Raw genomic sequence first — 24,939 nt, 5'->3', positions numbered from 1 at the left:
GAACTGGATTCCCCTTTAACTGATCTCTGTTTTTTCCGCTTTTTCTCATTTTTTGATGTTGCTATCGTCCAACCTTCTTCATTGTCACTATTTCCCTCTTCCATCCCACAAGAATCACTTCCTGTTTCCTCACTACTCACGGCCCAGGACATTTCTCCACAAGCGGCTTCAAAACACGCACCATGCACCAAAACCCTTCCGGTGCTTTCAAAATAAGACTATATTAAATGTTATACATAAGAAAGCTTATAGTATATAATTTAGAAACAATACGCAAATATGAGCAATGGCTTCCTAAGGAGCCAGAACATTTTATTTTTTTTTTATTTTTTTTAAGACAATTTAAGACACCCTTTAAATTTTGCTTTTGAGGCTTTCAGGGGGGCTCATGGGTTAATTGGAGGGGTCGAACCGCCCCGGACCCCCCCATATTTCGCACTCTGGGAATGATGAAAGCAGCAAGGCTTCAGATCCTGATTTTAGAGCTGATTATTAAAATTACAGATGAGATTCTCAGAATTCTGGTTAGTCTGAAAACTGAACAAAAAGACTTTTTCATTACATATAAAGTTATTGATTTACTGAAGGTTTCCTCCAGTAATCATTATGGTTTCCAGTCACAGAGCTGATAAATTTACCAGTTTATATTTACTACTCTTTTTAAAACTGTACTTTAGATAAGAACTGAGTTAAATTTACAAACGGTTGAACAACTATCTACCCCCTGAAATTAAGCAGTTAGTATTCATTAAATATGTTTAAACACATTTCTAACAACATTAAGTTGTGTGTAGAGGATCAGTAACTCTGGAGGAGCAGAAAGTTTCAGTCGTTCTTTCTGGTTGGGAGTTCAGGGAATTTTGTTCTGCTTCTTTTTTTTGATCCTATTAGTAGAAGAAAAGTCAGTGATTTCTTCAATAAAGTGAATATTTCTATCAACATCTGTTCAGTTAATAAACCTACATACTGTTGGGGGTTTATTGTTTTTTTTTGTGAACTTATCTGTGAAAAGTAAAATATTACAGTTATTAAAACAATGATTAATTAACTTTTAATTATGTGCAAAGAATATTTGATGTAATTTTTTCATCTTACCTAATAGTCTCATTTTTTGATTTTATCAGATATACAACAATATAAAACAAAAATCCATTCCAGAGCAAGGATACTATACAGCACACTGAGCAATATTCCATGCACTATTGCTTCGATGTTTATCTTTTCTCCACATTCAGCATCAGATTAAGTATTTCCTGCTTTTATCAGCTGAAGGTTTTGTTTTTCACATCTGCAGTAACAGAAACATGCATCCAGGTTACTGCTCTGCTGAACATCCTGCTGTGTTTAAGGCGTTTCTAAAAGACTAGCTTACTGTGTGTGTGGCTGACAGGACGACATTGATCCATTAGAAAACGTTCCAGCGACGCAGTCAGAGCAGTCTGTGTCTGTGGAGGCTGTTCCTGAACAAACACAAACCAGTTTGCAGGAAGTTGGTCAGAAAACTCTGATCAGATGTCCAGCTATAATAAACATGTAACTCAGTTTATCTTTCTTTATCGTCTGACTATAAATATAAAGTCAGCAGTCATGTTAAAGCTACAGTGTGTAATTTTCAGCGACATCTAACGTCCAGACTGCAGACCGCAGCAAACTGAACATCTCCCCCCACCGCTTCTCCCCCCCAACAGTACGGCGAGCGTTACGGGACAAAATGTCTTCCACGACGTCCGCATCACCTACCTTCTCAAGTGATGAGGTTTGTTTACATAGATAATTTTAATACTGCCATCTATTGTTCAGTACCGTCTCAGTTCATCTCTCTCAACTTGCCATAGTCCCTTTGAGTGTAATGGGCGATCTCGCAATCGCTAGTTTGTTGGCTCTGCGCCGCCGTAGCGCAAATATATCTGCCTCCATCGCTGCGAGACCCGCTCCTATGTAATTATACATAACGAATTCTAAGGCAAAGCAAATATTAAGGTTAAGAGGCTGAGCCCGTAGATGATGATAAATAACATAGTTATGTATAATATATTACATTTCTGACTGTATATCCCTGTAATTATTACACACTGTAGCTTTAAAAGCAGAGGATGTCCAACCTGTCCTCCTGATGAACTGTCCTGGTTTACAGCTCCTGTGTCTCTGTGCTGCACCACAGCCTCCTGGTTTAAGGTCTGTACAGAAGAATCCCTCCATTGGTTCACAGACTGTGTCTGCAGCGCGTCTACATTCTCTCTTTACCTTCAGACCAGCTTCTGAAAACAGATATATATAGACTCTTTTATAGATATATCCTCTGCAATCCAGTGTTGCAGACACCTGTTAATCATCCATTCTTTCCTGCTGTGATGCAAGGAAACATCTTAAACATGCAGGAAAGGGGTCACAAAGGAACAGGGTTGGGAACCAGTGGTCTAAAAAACTGTTTTAAGAAAGCAAGAAGTCCTGAGAAGTGAAACACCAAAAATCAAGTCATCCAGCTGCCTCTATTTGAATTCACAGTAAAAAGAAAATTCACATGAATGTACCTGAATCACAGGTAGAACATGGAGAGCATTTCTTCAGACCATTTGGCTCGTCCATGTAAGTCCCAGCAGAGCAAGGCAGACAGGATGTACGTATGAACTCTGTGCAGTCTGTTTCAACCCGACGCCCTGTTGGAAAATAAAACATGTTGTTCCTTGACCATGTGTTGTTTCCATGGTAAGCAAACTGCAACAATTAATACTGTGTTTAGCTTTGATCTACGGTAGTGAGAGGTCTAGAGGTATATTCAGAACCAGATATAAAAACCAATGATAAAGTAAAAGTTAGGCCAAAACAGCTTATTCTACAGAAATTAAAATGAATATTTCAACTTATGTTCTACCAGGAATCAGTACACTGTGTCGAGAAATTATAAATGTGTTTCTTATTTTGAAGCAACCATTTAATCAAGTTTTGATTACCTTAGTTCATTTATATAGCCCAGTAATTGATCTAAAATATAAAATAGCTGGTCAAAAGCAAATATACTCATGAATTTGTTAAAATAGTGAGGTTTAAAGCGATACTGTAACTTTGCCACTAGGGGCGCTAGACCTGGAACTTCCTGGTTTATTACCCCTGTAAGCCTTTCACAACACTGAACTGTAGCTAAATGAACCAGTCTTGTTTGCTGTTTTGGTATTTGATAGCAGCAGGGTTGTCAACTCTCACCCATTGGGAGTGAGATTCACCCATCTCAGAGTCTTCACACACTCTCTCTCCATATTCCCAATTTCTCACACTAAAAAATGACATTAAAACTCAACTCTGTTCCACTTATTTATGTATAAAATTACCAGTGATCAAATGCCAGTCCATGTCTTTATGCAACCTTAGTGCTAACACAGAGGACTTGACAGATTCATTTCCAGTCTGTATTCCCACCTATTCACTGTGCTAGATATGAAAAAGACAGTTGTTATGAGATAGCTATGTCATTTTAATTTCTATTTTATCTCATCTGGACTAGGATAATTCTCTTCGTAAATTATTGAAGATTTTAAGCAATCTTGTGTTTGAGTAAATATGAAAAAATACAGCAGCTAGCTTAAATTATTGATGTGGATCGGATCACATTAAATGGTTTGTTTTCTCTTTACCTGGTGCTTTTTTAGTCCCAGTTTTGCTCACAAGTTAAATAATTATTGCTCAGTCTAGTTTAATAATCTCCTGTTGGCATTTAGGAGTAATTAAACCAACACAAATATTTTAATTTTTAAAGCTTTCAGGTTTGTCTCTCAAACCTATAGGAGGTCCACAAAAAGTAAAAGAAACATTGCATTTTATTTTTTAAAAGACCAGCGACCAAAGAAAAGACCAACAACATTCAGAGAGGATGTGCAGAACAGCTCAGCTGTCCTAAATTCATAGAGGAAAAACAACAGGGATGTTCTCATTTTATTATCACTTATCATATTCATTTGTCTTTATTTTGGTCCATTAAATATGTTTAAAAACTTTATTTCCGTCACACCTTCCAAACTGAAACATCCAGAGATGAAATGTCTCCTGTCATGGTGAGTTTTTATCAAACCTGCAGCCTCCTAGAAGGTCTGAATTGTTTAGCTGTTTTTTCAATTGTAAGAAAAACTAATAACATAATGAATGAAGCTTTATAATCCTTAGCCTATTACCAAATATTCATACACAGTTTGCACAGGTTTCACTTGCACTGGTTCCTGTATCAGTGCCAGTAATCCAGTAATAGCTTATTAGTTTCCCATTGTTTAATTTACTGCAGAGAATAATTAAAGAACAAAAATGTGAAATTCTTAGTTCAAAGTATATTTAAGATGCAAGTATTTTAGTAGGGCCCATTCTGCTTTACTTCAGTTCTCTAAAAAATCACCAGAATCTAGAAAATAATGTATATTGTGAGAAAAATGTTCCACATAACTAAAACCACTTATTATTATCCAGTAACATTTACAGTGCTATCAAAGTTCCACATTTTTCCACTTTGTTTCAGTTAAATCCTCTGAAAATCTTCAACCTATAGCTGCACCTATCCTCCCCATCTAACATGACAGGGTTTTCTGTCCAAACTATTTCAAAATCTCACCCCAAGGTTTGGTGAAAAGTTGGCAGCCCTGTAGCAGGTATCCTAACGTCCGCATTATTTCATGGTTGAACTCGCTTGTTCTACACTTATAGTATCGATAATGATTATATAAATAAATAGTGTCTAACCTGTGAAATTTCAGTACAATAAACAGCCCTTCTGATACACAACAACTAAGTGACAACTTTTGAGTGGGCTGCACCCACAACTATATAGATACTTTTGAAAAATTAGCTTTTGGGTAGTTCTGATAGTTTAAATGATTCAACTCTGCTGCACAGTAGTTCCCAAAGGTTCTCCATATTCCTTCTCTGGTTCTGACAGATTAAATGATGGTATTAAAGGAGAAGCATCAATAACTAAATAATGCAGCAGATTATCTGTGGTCCTGGCTCTTCCTCCTTGTCCCTTCCTCACTTTCCTCTATAACAAAGATTTTACTACAACACAAGACCATTCCTTGTCTTCAATTATCAACTAAACTGACTTAATCTTTTATTTTAATTGTTTTCTTTTAAACTAACCTAACCTAATATAAGCTATAATTTTAGATGTGCCAGGTGAATAAATATCTGTTATAAATTAATCAGTTGATGACTGTGATGGGTATACACTAAGTGTGTGAGTCTGTAATGTGTGTGTGTGTGTATTTTAGATCCATGTGCATGTAGGGAACTATTCTGAGTCAATGGTAAAATGGGCCTAAATATAAAATTTCTTTCCCTGTATTTGAATAAAACTGTAAATGGGAAAACCAGCAGTTTGAGCCACAATTCTGATGCATTTAAATACTTCAGTGGTATTGAAATGCCCAGAATATTCAAATTTGCTGTAAAGCTCGATACAGCAATGTGATATAATGAGGCCTCGCTCACAGCAGTAATGAGACTGGAATGTCCACGAAACACTTACAGATACATAGTGCTAAATATTGACACCAAAAAAATGATTTAAAGGGAAACACGTTTTTTTTTTTTTTACATTGGGCCCTTGATTTTACATTTTTACATCATGTTTTACTCACCCATATGAGTTTTGTGTAATTTAGAGCCGTTCTGAAGATATTCCGTTCCAAGTAACGTCTTCCTATGGGCAACGACTTGAAGGCACAAACTAAACTGTTCATCATTTATTCTTTTTGGTACGCCAGCATTCAGAACATGGAGGCCAATCACTGTCCCCCAGACATCCACAGTTATTTTTTTTATTTGTATATGTTTTAAAAACAAAGCGGCATGTGTATGACGTCATCAGCGCGCGCCGGCTACCATTCATTCATCCTTTCCGCTGAACTGCTGCTAGTTTTCCTCACATGCCTGGAAGATGTCTAGTGTTGCTACCACAGATGATCTCGCTCTCCAAATGGTATTGAACGATTCAGATTAGCTAGAATGAATAGAAGGGGTAGAGCGTAGCCGCCCGTAGCCTAGGCTGCCTGTCACGACTCCAGTCCGGATGCGCGGATGGCTTCATACACACTCCGCTTTGTTTTAAAAAAAATATAGTAAATATCAAAAATATAACCGTGGATGTCTGGGGGACAGTGATTCACAGTTTTGGGCACGTTACTTTGAAAAAGTAATTAGTTATAGTTACTTCTCCCAAAAAGTAACTAGTTACTAGTAAAAGTAACTATTACTTTTGTGTTTCTCGCCCCCGTAACCCTCACCACCCGGACCCCACCTTCTCGCCATGTGTTTCAAAAGCCAGCTGAATAGAGCGGACGACAAAGACAAGAACCTGCAGAGAGACATCAGGGGGGAACGCTATCTGACGGGGTTTATAGGCCCGTCAGATAGGGGAACAGTATCTGATGAGGTGTAAATATCATCAGGCTGAATTACCTCTACTCATGGGTGTGAGGTTTTTAAACACGACGTTCAGATCTGGTGAGTTTATGAAATTAACTGGGGATGTCTAATTCTGAAATCCTGTGTGTTTGGGTTGTTATAGATACTCACTCACTCACTCACTCACTCACTCACTCACTCACTCACTCACTCACTCACTCACTCACTCCATCCATCCATCCATCCATCCATCCATCCATCCATCCATCCATCCATCCATCCATCCATCCATCCATCCATCCATCCATCCATCCATTCATCCATCCATCCATCCATCCATCCATCCATCCATCCATCCCAATTTCTCTCTCCATATAGGCTAACATTTGACAGTTCACTCTTTCCGTAGTTCTCCTGTGGCGCAAGCACAGGGTGACTGTTGCGCACCTTTAGCGAGCATGCACGTTTCCTGTCGCTTGCACGGTGAATCGTGCCGCCTGCGCTGTGCGGAGATGCAGGGGAAACCGTATCTGTTGGGGAAGCGCAGCTTGACATAACACCGGTATTTCCATCTGGAAAACGCTGTTTTGCTGCTGGAGTCCTCCTCACTCTCCATCTCTCTGTGTGTGCTGTACGTTAATACCCGCCAGCAGAAACACCCACCTTGTTAGGACTCCTGTCTGTGTGGTCTGTGTTTTTGTGTGTTTGTCTTCCTTCCTCCTGCAGGCGGCTCCTGGTTCTGATTCTCCTCCTCACAAACCTGCTAGGGGTTACCTCGCTGCTGACTGCCACTACCTCGATGCCAGAGTGTTTGCCAGTTTGGGGTACTCTAGCCAAGCCTAGTTTTGCTGAGTCAAACTGAGTTTTTGTCAACCTGAGTCTTAACGTTGTTATTTTTGTTTTTGCCTTTCGGTAGGAAGTCATCCTGCAAACTGGATTTTCTGACCTTCTCTCCCTGGAAGGACCTACTGAGCTTCAAACTGAGCTGGGGATACAAACAGGAGGTTTGGATCCACTTTTCCCCCGAGGAATCGTTTGAGCTTAACACTGAGCAAGGTATTCATCTGCACCACAGTCCGTTCAAAACTGAGTGGCAGTCAGTCTTCTCCGTTCATCTACAAGCAACCGCATTCTAGGTAACCCTGTCCACCCTCCACCATATTAGATTAACACCGGGACATATTCCTCAACTACTGGAGTCTAAGAGTCAACCTATTCTCTGGAAACGTGAGTCTGCCTACCCTTCCTCCTCTTCAAGTTCGAGAAACAATTTTCCCACTGAACCTGAACTAACCACACTGTCTTCCTCTCACCTTTCAGTTCCGGTTGAGCAGTGTTCAGAGCAACACTGGAATCTGGACAAAACTTCTCAATACACCTGTTAAACTTTTCCCCTTGTCTCTCTAGATTGGTTTATCTGCATGTGGATCAGAGCTCTTGACAAGATCATGACACACCTACCCAACTGACAGACGGAAATCTCACTATACATTAGCCAGTCTCATCCTCCCCTCTCTCATGACAAGGCACGCACAAGTCCTATCATGAAAGAAAGGTTCATTGTGCGACCTTAGTAACGTGCAGTAACGGGGTGTCTGCAATGGTAACTGCGTTATAGTTACAGTCAAAGTAATTAGTTAGATTACCTCTTACTAAAAAAAGGTAATGGCGTTAGTTACTTTCAACGGCCTTACTCCCATCACTTGTGATTCTCCTACATGTTATGAATGCTGGTGTACCATAAAGAACACATTGTGAACAGTTTAGTTTGTGCCTTCAACTTGTTGCCCATAGGAAGATGTTACTTGGATATAACACAAATCTAATATCTTTGGAAAAGCTCCAAATGACACAAATCTAATATGGGTGAGTAGAACATGATGTAATAACGTAAAATCAAGGGGCCAATTTAAAAAAAAACACCATTGCCCTTTAAGCCAGAGTAAATACACTCAAGGACTATCAGGCATACATACATACAGAGGATTTTATTGCATTTTATCTCGTTATAACAGAGCCCACATCATCATAAATAGTGAATAATCATTAAATGGAACCTACCAGGAGGACACATCGGACAGCACTCATTTCCTATCCTGTATTCTGTTAGATGACATGTGATTGTATGGACTATGAAGGCTCTCATTAGGATTATCTGTAAAGAGCAAAAACAGTTTTATATAGATAAGGCCAACATTTTCCGTTTAAAATTTTTATTTCACTTAGGGGTCATCTGCAGTTTCAGGTTTTAGACGTAAGATTGTGTTAATGAACACAGAGGAATACCGGTACATCTTGTAATGCTCCCACTTCAACTGTTTGAGACAGAACCAAAAATAGTCAGCCAATCACACTGCAGTGTGATAGTACAAGGCAAGACATATAGTTGTGATGAAAGCAAGAGCTGACCACCCCACAGCTAAAACCAAAATAAGCAAAGTAGGGGGACGTATGAGTAGCTGCTGCTATCACATCTGTCGAAATCCATGATTTCATCTTTGAAAGAGGAACAGCAAGAGCACCAGTTGTGGTCAATTTGTTACCCTTATTGGTTGAAACCAAATGATGGTAGGCCAGCACTAGGTGTGATGCCAAATTAACTTGGAGGGTTCTGCTGAATGTCCCTCTATTCTCTTAACAAATTTGATTGGAAGAGTCCAAGGCTAATATTGTGAGGACCTAAACCGGAGTACTACATTTTATGATCTGGCTTGTCAGGTTACTTTTCACAAGCATCTAAGAACTCAGAATAGTCTAATCATCAGTCATAATGGGTTAGTGGTATGACAAAAAGATAAACAGAGGGAACCCAAATGGCTTTCTTGTCACTGTGCTAAGATTCAGCAATTTTACTCCAGGGGGAAAGTCATGCACACTGAATAGTCAGCCAAAGGCTTGGACACAGAATTGCTATGGAGCGACTTGCAGTTTATTTATTTTTTACTTTTAAATTTAAAACTAATCTATTGGCATGTGGCTCCCTGGGTTCCCCAGATTCTCCCGTACAACAAAGGAAAGGAGAGACAGTGTTCTGGAACTCAGTCAGAAGCAGCGGGAAATCAGCGCACAATCAGAAAGAGCATCAGAACCAAGACAAGGAAGCCAGCCATGACCCTGGAGCTAAGAAAGCGCAGTTTGAGATTACGGAAGACAACAGTAGATTCAATAAGCTTGCCGGGCAGACGGGGCACCAGAGCAGGGGAGAGCTGGCCTCTTGCAAGTTCAAGAGAAAAGTGGAGGAGCACAGAAGTAGATCGAAGTAGCCTGTCAGGCAAACATTACACTAGAGGCTGTGAATGGCCAGTATGGGGGCAGACGTATGTCAGAGAGGTCAGCCAAGGAGACAGAACAGAGAGAAGAGTCAGCTGTCCGGGCCTAGCCTCTAGAGGCAAACTGTGGGAGATCGAAGGAATAAAGAAATAGATCAGAGAAGGCAATGGCTGCCCAAGAGCTAGGATGATGAAAAAAATCAGCCCACAAATCTCTTAATCTCCCCGCTTCATGCTTTGCCAGCATTATTTTCTCCATCTTCCATTTTTCCTCCTTTATTTCTCAAGTCTGGTTGACAAATTGTGACCAGCACAATCACAGAGATGTCTCCCTCATTAGATAATGGTACGGATCAGGAATTTTGGTAGCCAAATTCCAATTACAAAATTACAAAAAAAGTATCTGCTGATCACAGCATCCAATCCATCAATCTTTTAAATGCTGTCTCATCAGTGTTGCTTTCGTCAGTGATGGCTTACGCTCCTTTTTTTTCATTATGATAATGAAAACTGCCGAACTAAACATAGATCTTTGATGGCGAAAACTTGATTAGTCATCGGTGTGATTTTTCGTCAACAAGACGAGACTAGATAAAAATAAACAGGGAATCGGTCAGACTTTTTAAATCCATCAATGTGCTGAAATCTGTTAGACCAGTTAAGTGGTATCAGCTGTGCTGCTGTGTCCTGTTTGGTCATTCCGCACACTTGGGGCGTGCAGCACTGCATATTCTTCATGACCACAGATGGCATGTACAGATGGAGATGAAAGTAATAAATAAATAATAAACCTTCTTTAATTTCTACCAAATCCCTAAATTATATTAAAAACATATATTTCATTGCATACTGTTTATTTTTGGATAAAGAGCCAGGTGAAAAGGTACATAGGTCTTTGAATATTTCTTTCATTGTTCTCGTTTATGTCTATTTAGATAAGATGTAAATGCTTCCTTGTATTGTCTTTAAAACATTTTCTCTGTTTCCTTTAAATATGTCAGCATTTTAGTTAATATATTCATTCAATTAATGTCTGGATTGCCATGGCATTACAAGACAATTATATGGGTTCTCTCTGTATTTTTTTTATATCAAAACCCTGTGAATTTGTAACGTCAGGGTGAGTTGACGCTAACAATTTTTTTTTTTTATTATGAAGGATAAATTATCTTTAATAATTAAAACAAGGATGTCCACTATGAAAAACATCTGGTTTACAGAAACTGGGGGGAGGGGAAATTATTTATGTGTTGATTGTTGACACGGTGGGGTGTATAGGTAATATGGCAAGCCAAGAATGCCACTATTCGCATCTAATTATCACGTTAAGATTGAAATTCACCCGGTAAAAGCGCCCGTTTTCCCGAAATTTCGCCACTTTTTTCGCCATCTTTTACCAACAAGCACCCGTCCGTCATGATGGTACCGCAAGACGCGTGTTCTTAACGCACGTATTGACAGGTCAAAACGCACGTTCTTGATGCGCGTTCTGACCCTATCCTAATATGATAATAATGTCCCTCCTTCTTTTTCCGACAGCCGATGCATTTGAACTTGTTGCATCCAGTTGCTGATCAAGGCAGCCAGACCAAGAAAGTTCAGCACAGATCTGCTTTGTGGAAAGCTCTGCACAGAGCTCTGTGTGGCAGCATTGCCAAAGTTCACGGTATAGTCGTTTCAGAAAGCCTTAAGTTAGGAATATATCCACTACATGCACTTTGCTGTTGCTTTGAATCCATTTCCATGTCTATTTTTATGTAAAAACGCTTTTTATCGACATGCATCACTAACTAATGTGTTGTGCTTTACAGGTATTATTCAGAACAGTTCACCAGTTTTTGCAACTGAGAAGTGTCGCAGTGGTTGAAGTGACCGCATGTAATGCATAGTTTTTGCTGCAATACAGGTTTGAAACCGGCTGAGGCAGTTCGACTTCTCCCTTGATATTTCCTCTTGTCTCTAACCAAGCCCGTTTCGTATTTTTATTTTTATTTAAGAATATAATCCATAAATTAAGGCTACTTCACTATTGTTTTTGACCCATTGCCATGCATTCTTTCATGTAAGACTTTTTTTCATTGTGCTAATAACATGACAATAAAGGGACCACTTGTGTTCCAGAAAATGTGTCTGTCTGACTTGTTGTCTGTATGTTTCCTGCATATAACTAACCTTTTCCTAAGCTCATAATGCTTTCTATAGCCCTGGAGCAACTTTTTAAAAATTAAAGCTTATAAAAAAATAAAGGCTACTCTTAAGCTATCACCTTCAATGTCAGCATGGATGTTAAAATCTCCCACTATGATGACCCTGTCAGTATTTTATACCAAATCAGAAAGGAACTCTGAAACCTCATCTAAAAATTCAGAGTAAGGACCTGGTGGACGATACAAAGTTACAAAAAGAAGAGGTTTTCTTGCTTTGCAGTTTGGATCAGGGAAATAAAGAGTAAATGTTGTAAGTATTAACAGCCTTTGGAGTAATCAGTAGGTCAGATTGAAAGATTGTTGCTACTCCTCCTCCTCGCCCAGAACTTCTGGGAATGTGAAAATATTAATAACTAGTTGCCTGATTTATGCTCACATAATCCTCTTGCCTCAGCCAGGTTTCTGTAAGGCCACATAAGTCAATGTGATTATCACTAATCGAGTCATTAACTAGCAGACTTTTAGAGGAAAGAGATTTTATGTTAAACAGACCACATTTGATAACTTTAACATGTTCCCCAATTGGACTTATTTTATTTCAATTAGATTTTAATGATTTACTCCTTTGGGAATCTTTGCTAATTTATTAGATTTTGGTCATGGGCAAGACACTGTCTGGATGGAGTAAAGAGTGGGTAACAGTAGAGAAGCTGCAGAGATGTGTGTTAAACTACAACTCTGCTTCCTGGTCTGCACCCTGGGTGTTCAGGGTTTTGGAGGACTAATAAATGTGGCCAGATTCCTAGAAAGAAGAGATGCACCATGGGATGGATGCCGTCTCTCTGAATCAGACAAGGCTTTCCCCAAAAGGATTGCCAATTATTAATGTATTTCACGTTGTTTTTCACCTAGACAATCAACTGTTAGTACTGTCCCCACGGCTCCTGAGGGCTTTAGCATTGCGGTGGCTGGTGCTACTTTATTGTATCTGTTATCCTATCTCCATTGACAACCGGCTAAACATGTCATCACTGGTCAGATGAGGGAGGGGGTCAAAGAAAATGTTTTGTTTTGGCAAAGTTACACAGTGAAGCAATACTAATTTTAGTGACCTCCGATCGGCATAACCGGGTGTCATTACCGCCAGCGTGAATAACAATCTTACTGTATTAAACCTTATCCTTAGCCCCCCCGGCAAACATTTGATTATGGTCTGACTATGGAGCTGCCAATTACCAGAGTGGGCTTCTCAGTGAATGTGTAACTGATCGGGGAAAATTGGTTAGAAACCTGAATAAGTTGGTGGTGACCAATGTGCAGAAATCCATGACTATACGCTTTCTGCGTACAGTTACCCAATCGCCTGTCTGCTCAGGCACTTTTGGAGGACAGCTATGTGAGGGGCTACTTGCGTTATAAGAGCAGCCAGTATTTCCTCACAACCCTGTCCTCTCTGAACACTTTTTAATAACCTTCAGGATTACTTTTTCAGAGTCATCTTCCCCCAAAAGAATAATTCACTTTAGTAGATCATTATCAGATAGTGCAGTTATACATTTTAAAGAATCTGTTTCACTTTCTCTCTCCTCTGTGTCGCTGAGCAGTGCTGCAGAGTGCAAAAGCTTAGTTTATTCCCCTTCACAGGTTGATGATTATGTTGATGGGGTTGCTAGTTCTCTGCATGCTGCTTTAGACAATGCAGCTCCTTTGAAAATGAAAAACATGAAAAATAGAAAGCTGGCTCCTTGGTTTAATGCTGAGCTACGCACTTTGAAGCAAAATGCTAGTAAACTGGAGAGAAAATATCACTCCACAGGCCTACGGAAATCCTTCCTAGTCTGGAAAAATAGTTTACTGCTGTATAAGAGGACCCTTTGTAAAGCAAGAGCAGCATACTTCTCCTCATTAATAGAGGAGAATAAGAATAATCCTAGATTTCTTTTTAATACAGTTGCCAAACTCACCCAGAGCCATAGCTCTGTTTAACCGTCCATTCCACCTACTCTTTGCAGCAATGATTTTATGGGATTCTTTATAAATAAGATTGATCTTATCAAAAATAAGATCATTAGCACTCCTCTATCCACGATTGGTTTGTCTCTGGAGGGTGGGGCAGCATTTGAGGTAGCATAGAATCTGAACCGGGTTTAGACTGCTTTGATCCAGTTGAACTTTCAGAGTTAGCAAAAAATATTGTCTTCATCTAAGCCTTCAACTTGGATGTTAGATCCAGTTCCAACCAGGTTATTTAAGAAGGTATTCCCTTTGATCTCCTCCTCCATTTTAGATGTGATTAATCTATCTCTGTTACAGGGATATGTACCTAAGGCTTTTAATGTCACTGTAATTAAACCTTTGCTTAAGAAACTGTCTCTTGACACAGATGACTTGGTCAATTATAGACCTATATCCAATCTTCCTTTCTTATCCACTTGACTTGAATATTTTATTGAAATTAAAGGAACAGCACTAGACTGGTTTAAATCTTATCTATCTGATCAATTTCAGTTTGTTCATGTTAATGACAGATCTTCAACATGCTCAAAGGTTACCTGTGGAGTACCACAGGGATCAGTGCTAGGACCAATTCTCTTTACTTTATACATGCTCCCAATCCGTAGAGTTATTAGACAGCATGGGATTAATTTCCACTGTTATGCTGATGATACCCAGCTATATCTGTCTATAAATCCAGATGAAGCTAACCCATTACATAGATTACAGGCATGTCTTGAAGACATAAAAACCTGGATGACTCTTAACTTTCTCCCTCTGAATGCAGACAAAACAGAAGTTATAGTCTTTGGACCAGAGTCTTTGAAAAATAAACCGATTAGTCAGTCACTTCATTTGGATGGGATTAAACTGATTTCAGATAATAAAGTAAAAAATCTTGGTGTTATTTTTGATCAGGACCTGTCATTTAAATCCCATATCAAAGAGGTTTCTAGAATTTCCTTCTTTCATCTGAGGAACATTGCAAAAATTTGAAATCTCCTGTCCAGGGGTGATGCTGAGAAACTAGTCCATGCATTTGTTACTTCAAGGCTGGACTATTGTAATTCTTTACTATCAGGAATTCCACAAACTGTAGTTAAAAGCCTTCAGCTGATTCAAAATGCTGCAGCCAGAGTTCTGATGAAAATTTAAAAAACTCCTTTGTTTTTTCAGTGTGGTCCTGTTTCTCTGACTGTGACTAACTGGATGCTCTCTCTTTGTCTCTGACATGGGAGCTGGCTCTGAGCTCGTCTGCCTGGCTGTGTGTTTCCTGGACGGGGCCGCCTTTTACAGCTGCTTTTTGTGTCTCTGCTTCTGTCTCCTTGAACCCCAGTCGGCCTCAGCAGACGGCCACTCACACTGAGCCTGGTTCTGCTGGAGGTCTCTTCCTGTTAAAAGGGAGTTTTCCCTCTCCACTGTCGCTACAAGCATGCTTAGTTTCAGGGATTGCCTTTGAGTCAATGAGTCGATGCAATCAACTGGTTTTCCTTAGATAGAAAACTTTTAATCAATCTGACTGGATGATCTGGTGAACTGTAAAGTGCCTTGAGATGGCATGTGTTGTGAATTGGCGCTATAGAAATAAACTGAATTGAATTGAATTAAATTATGTGAGATTACCAGCAGTATAAATGTTGCCATCTCAGAAATAACAGATCACTTCTTTGGAGCTGAACACGTGGTTTTATGTAGCCAGAAGATGAAAAGAGATGGGACACCCAATGCTGAAAGTCAACATCTGTAAAAAGGAAACAAACATTAAGTTTATTATTAGCATGTTGACAAACAGGGTTGCATAATATTAGGAAACAAATGTTTAATTGAGTATTTTTACTGAATACTCAAAGGGTAGAACTTGTTTTACATAAACATGTTAATGTCTTTATGCTACAGTTTATGCAAACAGAAAAAAAAACTAGAACTTTGACTCCACAAGAGGAAAGACATAAAAGTAGCATCTGGCTAAATCTGCTGTTCTAGGAATAAAACTATTAAGCTGGAGTTTCTTAGTAGCTATGATGCATTAAACAGCAAATCATTATCATCAACGTATTTCTACCAAAGAAATGGTAAAAAATCTTTACCTACTGGGTCATCCCGTAATCCCAGGACCGGGTCCTGGGTCCTGGGATTCTTGGATGTGAGTGTTATGTGTGAATGTGTGTATGCCATTTTTTTTTATAAGTGTCTGTGTGTAGTGAGTTGGGGCACTAGGGTGGGAAGGCATGATGCAGACGTTTTTTTTTTTTTTCACTTTACGTGTCGGGTTGGGGTTAGGGTTTGAACTGCTCCCTCTCCCGAGAAAATCCCAAGTCTCCGCAAAGTGTGGAGCCCATTTCCCCCATCTTGCACCCCTCTGCAGGCTGGCGCTTTGGCCAGCCGTTACATTGGTGATGAAGCAGACTGAAGCAATTTAATCATTGTCTCTTTATTTTTCTCCTCTTTCTTTCATCCTTTCTCCTTTTTCTCCTGTTTTTCCTTTTCTGCTCTACTTAGATTACAGTGTCCATATAATCTGTAATACTCCCCGCATGAATTATAATAACGCTATTTATATACATAAATCAAACCCTATGGTGATAGCTGTACTGCTCCACTTGTGAAAGTAAAATCTGTTGGGCTCTTTTTGGCATCAAGACAATTATTTTTATTGCCACATCGCCAGACAGGACACTGTGAAAAAAAAAAAAAAAAGTGGAAATGGCCTGGACTTTTGTATTATTTTATCAGGTCAAAGGATCCCAAAGGGCTTTACATTGCATTCAATCATTCAGACATTCACAAAAAGATCCAAATGTCATGCATATTTTCCAACTTTTAAAATCTCAAAAAAAGAGAAAAAGGCAACTAGATGCGTATACTATCCTTTGGAGCGAATTAATCAGGCATTGTAAATCTTAATGTTACCATATACATTGGCATTACAAATTAAATGAGGTAGAGACCTTATCATGTCAGCTAGTATTAATTAGTATCAATAAGTAATTTTTGGGCAACCAGTGACGTCCAGAAAAGGCTGGATGGCAACTGAGGAAGATCAGTGATGCTGGAGTGACAGCTGACCTCCAGGAAAGCCTGGCATGGGTGCATGAGGCTAGCAACCTCATGTACAGCACTTGCAAGAGGGCACCAAATCAAGCTACGAATGACCACAATGAGCAATACCCCCAGAGTCTCCCGAGAGGGGGGGAGGATGAGAGACTCGCAAGGACAGACACATCGGTACAGACCAGGACTGATACACGGTTAACGAGAAGGCTCACCCCAACCACACTGACAGGGACGGCACCAGAAGTGCGATGCCAATGTGGCAAGATATGCAAGAACACCAGAGGGTTAAAGATCCATCAAGCCAAGATCAAGTGTGGAAAGGAGGCAATTTTGTTGCAGCGCAGGGTGGAGACACCTCGTCAGACGCAGGAGAACCCCAGTCAGGAAGCACCCCACAGCACTGGAGATCTCTTGGCAATGGCTTTGCCTTTGAACCACACAGTGGTCAACTCTGATGCCTCACAGTAACCTCAACCTGCAAAGGACAGAATAAAATGGGCGAAAATGAACAGCAACAAGGAGTGGCAGTAGCTGGATGAGGACCTCTGTAAGATTTTTGAAACTGCTCTGGTAGGGGCAGCAGAACAGAAGATGGCAACGATGATAGCAATCATCTATAATGTGGCCAAGGAGCGGTTTGGTGTCGAGGATAGGAAGACCAGTACTCCTATTGTCCGGCAACCAAATCGGAGGGAAAAGGAGATGCAGAGCTTGTGGAGAGAGATAAAGGCACTATCCAGGCAGTTCAAGAATGCCACCGAAGGGGAAAAAGAGGGAATTAGAGACCTAACATCAGGGCTTCGTGAGCAGCTTCGCAGGCTAAGAAGGGCAGAGCAGAAGCAGAGAAAGAAGAAGGGGGCAAAGAGGGCACAGTTCATCAAAGACCCTTATAGGTTCACTAAAACCTTATTAGGAGAAGCAAGATCAGGATCACTCAGCAGCTCTAAGGAGGAGGTTGAAGAGGCTCTGAGGTTGACTCACTGTGACCCACAGAGGTATAAACTTCTTAGCAGCCACCCAAAGATCATCAAGGTGCCACCCCCCTCAGAACCTTTGGTGACCAGAGAACTGACCTGGAAGGAAGTGGAGGAGGTGGTGAAAAAGGCAAGGACAGCATAAGCCCCTGGACCAAGCGGAGTGCCTTACAAAGTGTACAAGAAGTGTCCACTTCTGCTACTTAGACTTTGTAAGCTCCTCCGGACAATCTGGGCAAAGGGCAGCATACCAACTACCTGGAGAGTGTCAGAGGGCTGCTTTGTGCCAAAGGAGAAGGACTCTTCTGAGATCGGACAGTTCCGCGCCATCTCTCTGCTGAGTGTAGAAGCCAAGATCTTTTTCTCAGTCTTGGCGAGAAGAATAACTAACTACATGACAAACACATTAACACCTCGATCCAGAAGGGGGGGATTCCAGGGTTCTCTGGATGCCTGGAACACACCACCATCCTCAGCCATCTGATCCAGGAGGCCAGGGGGAGCAAGGGCAACCTAACAGTTGTCTGGCTGGACCTTGCAAATGCATATGGGTCCATGCCCTATTCTCTCATCAACAAGGCTATGGAGCAGTACCACATCCCCAACAAGATCAGGCAGATGATTAACAGCTACCTGGGGTCATTCAAGCTGCGGTTCCAGACTGCCAAGTTTACCACCGCATGGCAGGTACTGGAGAAAGGCATTGTAACAGGATGCACAGTATCCCCCATTTTGTTCATCATGGGGATGAACCTTCTGATTACAGCAGCAGCAGCAGAGGCCAAGGGACCATCAGTGGGCAACGCAGATGAAACTTCTTGACCAAGGACACAATGACAGAGACGGATATAGCTGAAGTTTGTTTGTACGATGAATTCCATACATTGTAGGCCACAAAACCCTAGAGAAGATCATTACCTGTGATTTAAAAATCAGCATATTTTCAACAGTGCTAAATTGTTCTAATACCACATAATTAGGAATTTCCAAATATAAAGCAGAATCACCATTTTGCTGAAGGAATCCTGACACTTGTTCTCCTCTTTATGTTCACGCAAGACCCTAGCAAGTGATGCTAGCAAGACACATCGCAGCAACTTAGGACTCCAGCCTGTTATCAGGCAAAAAAGGAACCAATGAGTGAAAAGGAAGATTCTGCTGTTTGGTAAATACATTTTAAATCAGGGGCCTGTGTCACGTTTAGTGGAGGTTTTGAGGACCCAAATGCAGAGAGGAGCAGGTACCGATAAGTTTGGATGGTTTAATGTAAGTCCAAGGGAAACAGGCAAAAATCCAAAATGCAAAAATACTGAAAACCAAACAAAGCCAATAAACGTCAGGATAAATACTCAAGGGAAGCAAGAAAATAGGAAGCAATTAACATCTTTAATAAACACAAGAAACAAGCACTGAATGAAGGCTCTGGTGCTCTTTTAAGCCCAGCACTATGATTATCAAGGTTACTTTCACCTCATTAGGCTAACCAAGTTCTACACAAAGATCCTCTAGAGTAGAGATGCAGAACTCGCACTAACCCACACATAGGAACCCTGACAGTCTGTTGATGAAAGTGATATCTGCAGCATCTCTGAGAACATCTGTACAACTTACAGAAGATCATTACTTTAAATTAAATCCTGTTATTGGCTGAACAGGGAAACACGGCAAAAGAATAGGCGTAAACTGAGCATATAGCCAAGATAGGCAACCCCTACTGACTAGGGGCCATGGTGGTGGCCCAGGCTACAAACAGGGTCTGTGCATAACAATCAAAACTTTTAGAACAATGCTAAGAAACACATCATCAATCTCTGCTTTCCCCTTTACGTTTACTAAAGTGGACTGTGCCATCTCATCAGATAAAGGATTGTGGAAAGGCAGTTTCCCACTTAAGTGAGCAGCAAGAAAGATCAGAGAGGAATGAGCTGAAGCAGAGCTTTTAAAGCAAGCTGCAAAGGAAGAAAACATTTTAAACAAAACAAAATTGGGCTGTAACCCTGGATTCTTTCTGAAAAGCACCAGAGGTGCATTTCACAAAGCAGGTTTAATAAACTCCAGACTCAAATCCTCAACTGAATCAGTCTAACCTGGTTGGAAATTCAGTTTCATAAACTCTTGTGTGAATTTGTTTGATCAACTCTAATTAGGTTCAGAGTTTAACGCTTGCGTAACAAGTATAATGAGCCATTATCTGTGGAGTCCTGATCAGATGAGTAACCATGGCGACAGGCGCCAGGAAGAGCCTATTTCACCCCATTGAAACAAGAGGTTTTTATACATGGAGAATGTGTATAAAAGACAGAGAAACAGCGCTACACCTGCAAAGGAAAGGATAATGGTGAAGGACAAGATTGCTGCTCAAGTTAATGCATTGTTTATTATGATGTGCCCTATGGCTGGCTGTTTAATAATTTATTAAAATAACTCTCCTCCCTGTTTTTCCATTTGTAGATCACTCAAATAGGATTCTTCCAAAATCACATTCTTAGAAGGAACTGTTATAACAGATTTTCTAAATTACATTTCTGTAGCAAAAACTGAATATTAGAAAGTAGAAAAAGCTAAACTATTCTACTAAGAATTACATTTCATAAACATAGAAATGTTTACACATTTGGAGTGGCCATTTTGACATTTATCAGCTTGACTGGATATTTATTTATATTTGTAATACATTACGTCATAATCAAAATAATAAGAATGCTGACCAGCAACAATAGAAATATATAGATCTGAAATTAATTTCTAGACATCCACAATTGTTAATTTAGATGTGAAGAGTGTCATTTTGTTTGAAATGGTCATTTTGACAAGAACATTTTTTTTGTCAGGTAACAGAAATACATATTCAACCAAACTAATACATATTAAAACAGTCGCTATAGGCTGCTATAACTACAAAAACATTATGGGAAAACTGATTATTGCTTGAATCGTAATGTATCAACGTATCTATTTAGGTGCAATCACATGGCAGAGACAACAACTTCGCTTTAGTCTGCATCAGGAGCAGAAAGTTAAGAGTCATCCAGGTTTCACTTTCTTGAGACATACCTGTAGTCTGTCATTAGTCTGCACTTTTTGGTTTTGTTTAAGTTTTTTTTTTTTTGGTTTTTGAGTTTTCAGTTACACTTTGATTCCTGTTTTTCTGTGTTTTCAAGTTTTTTGGTTTCATATCTATTTCTTGTTTACCCTTTGTTGTCCTCTCGTGTCAGTCTCCTTTCCCTAGCCCTCTTCTATATTCTTCTTTCCACACCTGCTCGCATTCAAGTAATTACTCCAGTCTTTCTTCTGTTTGACATATATAATCCTCCTCTTTGGTTACTGTTTGCTGGTTCGTTGTTGTTTCTTTGTGTCTTTTCCTATGTTGGTGATAGACGGGCCAAATAAACCAATCAGATCAACGAAGCATATGATGTACTAACAGTTGAACCTTTAGGTTCTGTTGTTTCATACCAAAACAGCAGGAGTAAATACAGTACAGCTCTTGTGGATGCAGAGGCAAGAATTTCTCACCTGAAAAGGTAGAAGCAGAAATTACCACAACAGTTTTTGGGGACTGTCTTGCTGAATAAACATCCAGTGCTTAGAATACCCTAGGTGTTTGTACTGGACTAAATTCTTTAAAATTGGTAAAGGTCAAAGTAAAGTCAGGGTAATTTAAAATCTACGATTGGAAGTTTGTAGAAGCGCAGGATCCAACAAAAAAAAATAATAAAAAATAATATAGATTTTATAGTGGTATGCCATACGCTGATGGAGATGAAACATCATACCAGCAGCAACTAAAAAATATGTTAATGTCAGGTTTCCAGCCACATATCTCCACATGGGTGAGAAAACATTTAATCACACTGGCAACGTCTAATATAAGCAAAGTACATAAGAAAGTAAGTACAAATAATATTTGCTCTGTGGGACCCTAAGGGACTCTGGGAGGCCATTCCAGAGTTGTGGGGCAACTGCCTGGAAGGCCCTATCTCCCATGGTGCAGAGCTTGACTCTTGGCTGTTGCAGTCGGTTTCATGATGCGAATCTCCCGTTCCACCACATCCCAAAGATGCTCTATTGGATTGAGATCTGGTGACTGTGGAGGCCATTTGAGTACAGTGAACTCATTGTCATGTTCAAGAAACCAGTCTGAGATGATTCCAGCTTTATGACATGGCGCATTATCCTGCTGAAAGTAGCCATCAGAAGTTGGGTACATTGTGGTCATAAAGGGATGGACATGGTAAGCAACAATACTGAGGTAGGCTGTGGCGTTGCAACGATGCTCAGTTGGTACCAAGGGGCCCAAAGCGTGCCAAGAAAATATTCCCCACACCATGACACCACCACCACCAGCCTGAACCGTTGATACAAGGCAGGATGGATCCATGCTTTCATGTTGCCAAATTCTGCCAAATTCTGACCCTACCATCCGAATGTCGCAGCAGAAATCGAGACTCATCAGACCAGGCAACGTTTTTCCAATCTTCTATTGTCCAATTTCGATGAGTTTGTGCAAATTATAGCCTCAGTTTCCTGTTCTTAGCTGAAAAGAGTGGCACCCGGTGTGGTCTTCTGCTGCTGTAGCCCATCTGCCTCAAAGTTTGACGTACTGTGCGTTCAGAGATGCTCTTCTGCCCACCTTGGTTGTAACGGGTGGTTATTTGAGTCACTGTTGCCCTTCTATCAGCTCCAACCAGTCTGGCCATTCTCCTCTGACCTCTGGCATCAACAAGGCATTTCCGCCCACAGAACTGCCGCTCACTGGATGTTTTTTTCTTTTTCGGACCATTCTCTGTAAACCCTAGAGATGGTTGTGCGTGAAAATCCCAGTAGATCAGCAGTTTCTGAAATACTCAGACCAGCCCTTCTGGCACCAACAATCATGCCACATTCAAAGTCACTCAAATCACCTTTCTTCCCCATACTGATGCTCGCTTTGGACTGCAGGAGATTGTCTTGACCATGTCTACATGCCTAAATGCACTGAGTTGCCGCCATGTGATTGGCTGCTTAGAAATTAAGTGTTAACGAGCAGTTGGACAGGTGTACCTAATAAAGTGGCCGGTGAGTGTATAATAATGGAGTGCTTCTGCAGGTGGGGACCTCTCAGTAGCTATGCTTTATGGGGGATTATGGTTACTTTTAAACGTTGGTGGTGCTTTCATTCCCCTGGTATCATGAGACAGATTCTACAACCCATATGTGGTTTAGATAGTGCAGCTCATCCAGGATGGTACATCAATGCAACCCAAGGCAAGACATTTTGCTGTGTCTGTCAGTGTAGTCTCCAATTCCAGAGCCCTGCAAAGTGAACTTCATCAGGCTACAAATGTTCATGGTTCTGCAAAAATGGTTAGAATTAGACTCCAACTGGCTAGAACCAACCTCATCCTCTGGGCTCAGACCAGGTTTTATATATATCAATCAAACTTCTTTAATGTCAACTACAATTATATATATATTTATATAAGACCAGGTTAGTGACTCACACTTTCATTATCCTCCACCTCCACATAGATATGGTCATGTCCGCCTTGCTGCCTTCAGCGTCCAATGAGGTGTCTACGATTATAATGTCTAATGTAACAACACCCAAGTAAAAAAACAAAACAAAAAGAAAAACTGGACAAACTGGCTTGGTTAGTTGTTTGTTAAGCAGAAGATCCCATGTTTCAAAACAATATAGTTCACGTTTGAAGAGTCAAAGTATTGTAGTTTTTAAGATAGAGCTACTCTCATAGAGAACCAGCTATTTATTCATATATTTAGAAAACTTACCTTTACTGATAAATACTTTCATCCACCCTGTGCTGTTTATTTCCCCTTGACAGGTCAGATGACACTAATTTGTACTCTGATCCACCAACCCCACTCAGCAAGGCAACTTTCCAAGCCTTTCAATCCACAAGATCGATTATATCAATCCCAAGCTGGTATCCGTATGGGGTCAATACTGACGTTATAAAAACGATATTTGGATTATTTGCGCTGTAGCTCCTCTCTCTCCGTCGAACCGCTCTCTCTCTCTCTGTCTCTCTCTCTCTCTCTCTCTCTCTCTCTCTCTCTCTCTGTCTCTCTCTCTCTGCTGCTCAATAGCCCCTCCCCTCCCCATGAAAACCAAAAAACTCAAAATTCGCCATATAGACTCATTGAAAATGGATATTTCTACTATTTTTGCGTAAGAAATCACACCAAGCACGCCACACAGGATTCGTTTAATTTATTTTAATGATTACTACCGCCAAAAGAGTTTTCTGTCTACCAGCAATCCTGCGCGTGCCATCTGGTGGACAAAAATAGTATTACAGCTAAAACTCGAATTTTGAAATTGCATATCGGTTTCATTATATTCAATTGTTGTATACTTCGTTCTATCTTGATGGTTACATTATTAGAAAATAAAAGACTGATACTGTTTGCTGTAGAATGTATAACATCCACTTTAAAAAAGAACGCAAAGTCACTTTTCAGAACAGTCGATCTTTTAAAAAGTGAGTGGAGTGACACTAAAGGATTGTCTGGGATGTGTAAAAGCTATATGCTATAATGAGATAGATACACCACTGGCATCAGTTTAGCAAATAAGCCATAAATACAAAATATTTTTTTTTGTGAATAAGACATCTGTTTTGTCTTTTAAAACTGTCTCATAATTTACTTATAACGCTTTTGTAATAAAGAGTTGTTTTTTTTACTTTTATTTTATAAACTACACCGTGGGTCCTTGAGGGATAAAAACCACTGACAACTTTACTATCAGGAGTAGAGCATTGACCATAGGAAACAGTGTTGCCTGTGAAATTGGGGTCATAAATGAAATGTTTTTTCGAGGCCTCCTGAAAAATAAATAAAAATCAACCTGAAATAAATAAAAGTTTATCCTGAAGTAAATAATAAATTATTATTAAAAATACTGAACTGGAAATAAATGGAACAAAAAAAAAAAAATTACCCTGAGAGAATTAAAAAAATATTGACAAAAGTAATCCAACCTGAAAATTTATTAAAAACCAACAGTTTTGACAGTTTCTCCAAACTGTTTGTTTTTTACTTTGGGTAGAGAGGTGTGTAGACCTTCAAAGCTTTTCTTCAGGGTTAATTAGGGAGCAGGGGCGGTTTTGGACA

The 24,939-nt window shown here is 40.0% G+C and overlaps 1 protein-coding gene across 1 annotated transcript; it reads right to left on the bottom strand.

Annotated features, from left to right (window-relative positions):
- Positions 1–310: 310 nt before the first annotated feature.
- Positions 311–23,851, bottom strand: LOC119799272 (tumor necrosis factor receptor superfamily member 14-like). The gene is made up of 7 exons (XM_038309092.1): positions 23,593–23,851; positions 15,416–15,533; positions 8,443–8,536; positions 2,532–2,657; positions 2,103–2,258; positions 1,373–1,460; positions 311–1,288 (listed from the first exon to the last, which is right to left on the bottom strand). The coding sequence occupies exons 2-7, from the start codon at positions 15,434–15,436 to the stop codon at positions 1,243–1,245; spliced, it is 531 nt and encodes a 176-aa protein (XP_038165020.1). The 5' UTR covers positions 15,437–15,533; positions 23,593–23,851; the 3' UTR covers positions 311–1,242.
- Between the last annotated feature and the right edge of the window lie 1,088 nt (positions 23,852–24,939).

Source organism: Cyprinodon tularosa, unplaced genomic scaffold (genome assembly GCF_016077235.1).
Source record: "Cyprinodon tularosa strain WSP-4 unplaced genomic scaffold, ASM1607723v1 ctg1178, whole genome shotgun sequence".
Classification (NCBI taxonomy): domain Eukaryota; kingdom Metazoa; phylum Chordata; class Actinopteri; order Cyprinodontiformes; family Cyprinodontidae; genus Cyprinodon; species Cyprinodon tularosa.
The sequence above is the reverse complement of the archived record's forward strand: the minus strand, read 5'-3'. Positions and strand labels throughout refer to the sequence as shown.

Coding starts and splice junctions, on each gene's coding strand:
- LOC119799272 (XM_038309092.1), bottom strand. CDS start 15,436: ATGGCAACATTTATACTGCTG. Junction 2,658..8,442: donor CTGTCCGATGTGTCCTCCTG/GTAGGTTCCATT, acceptor ATTTTCCAACAG/GGCGTCGGGTTGAAACAGAC. Junction 1,461..2,102: donor ACAGTTCATCAGGAGGACAG/GTTGGACATCCT, acceptor GTGTTTGTTCAG/GAACAGCCTCCACAGACACA.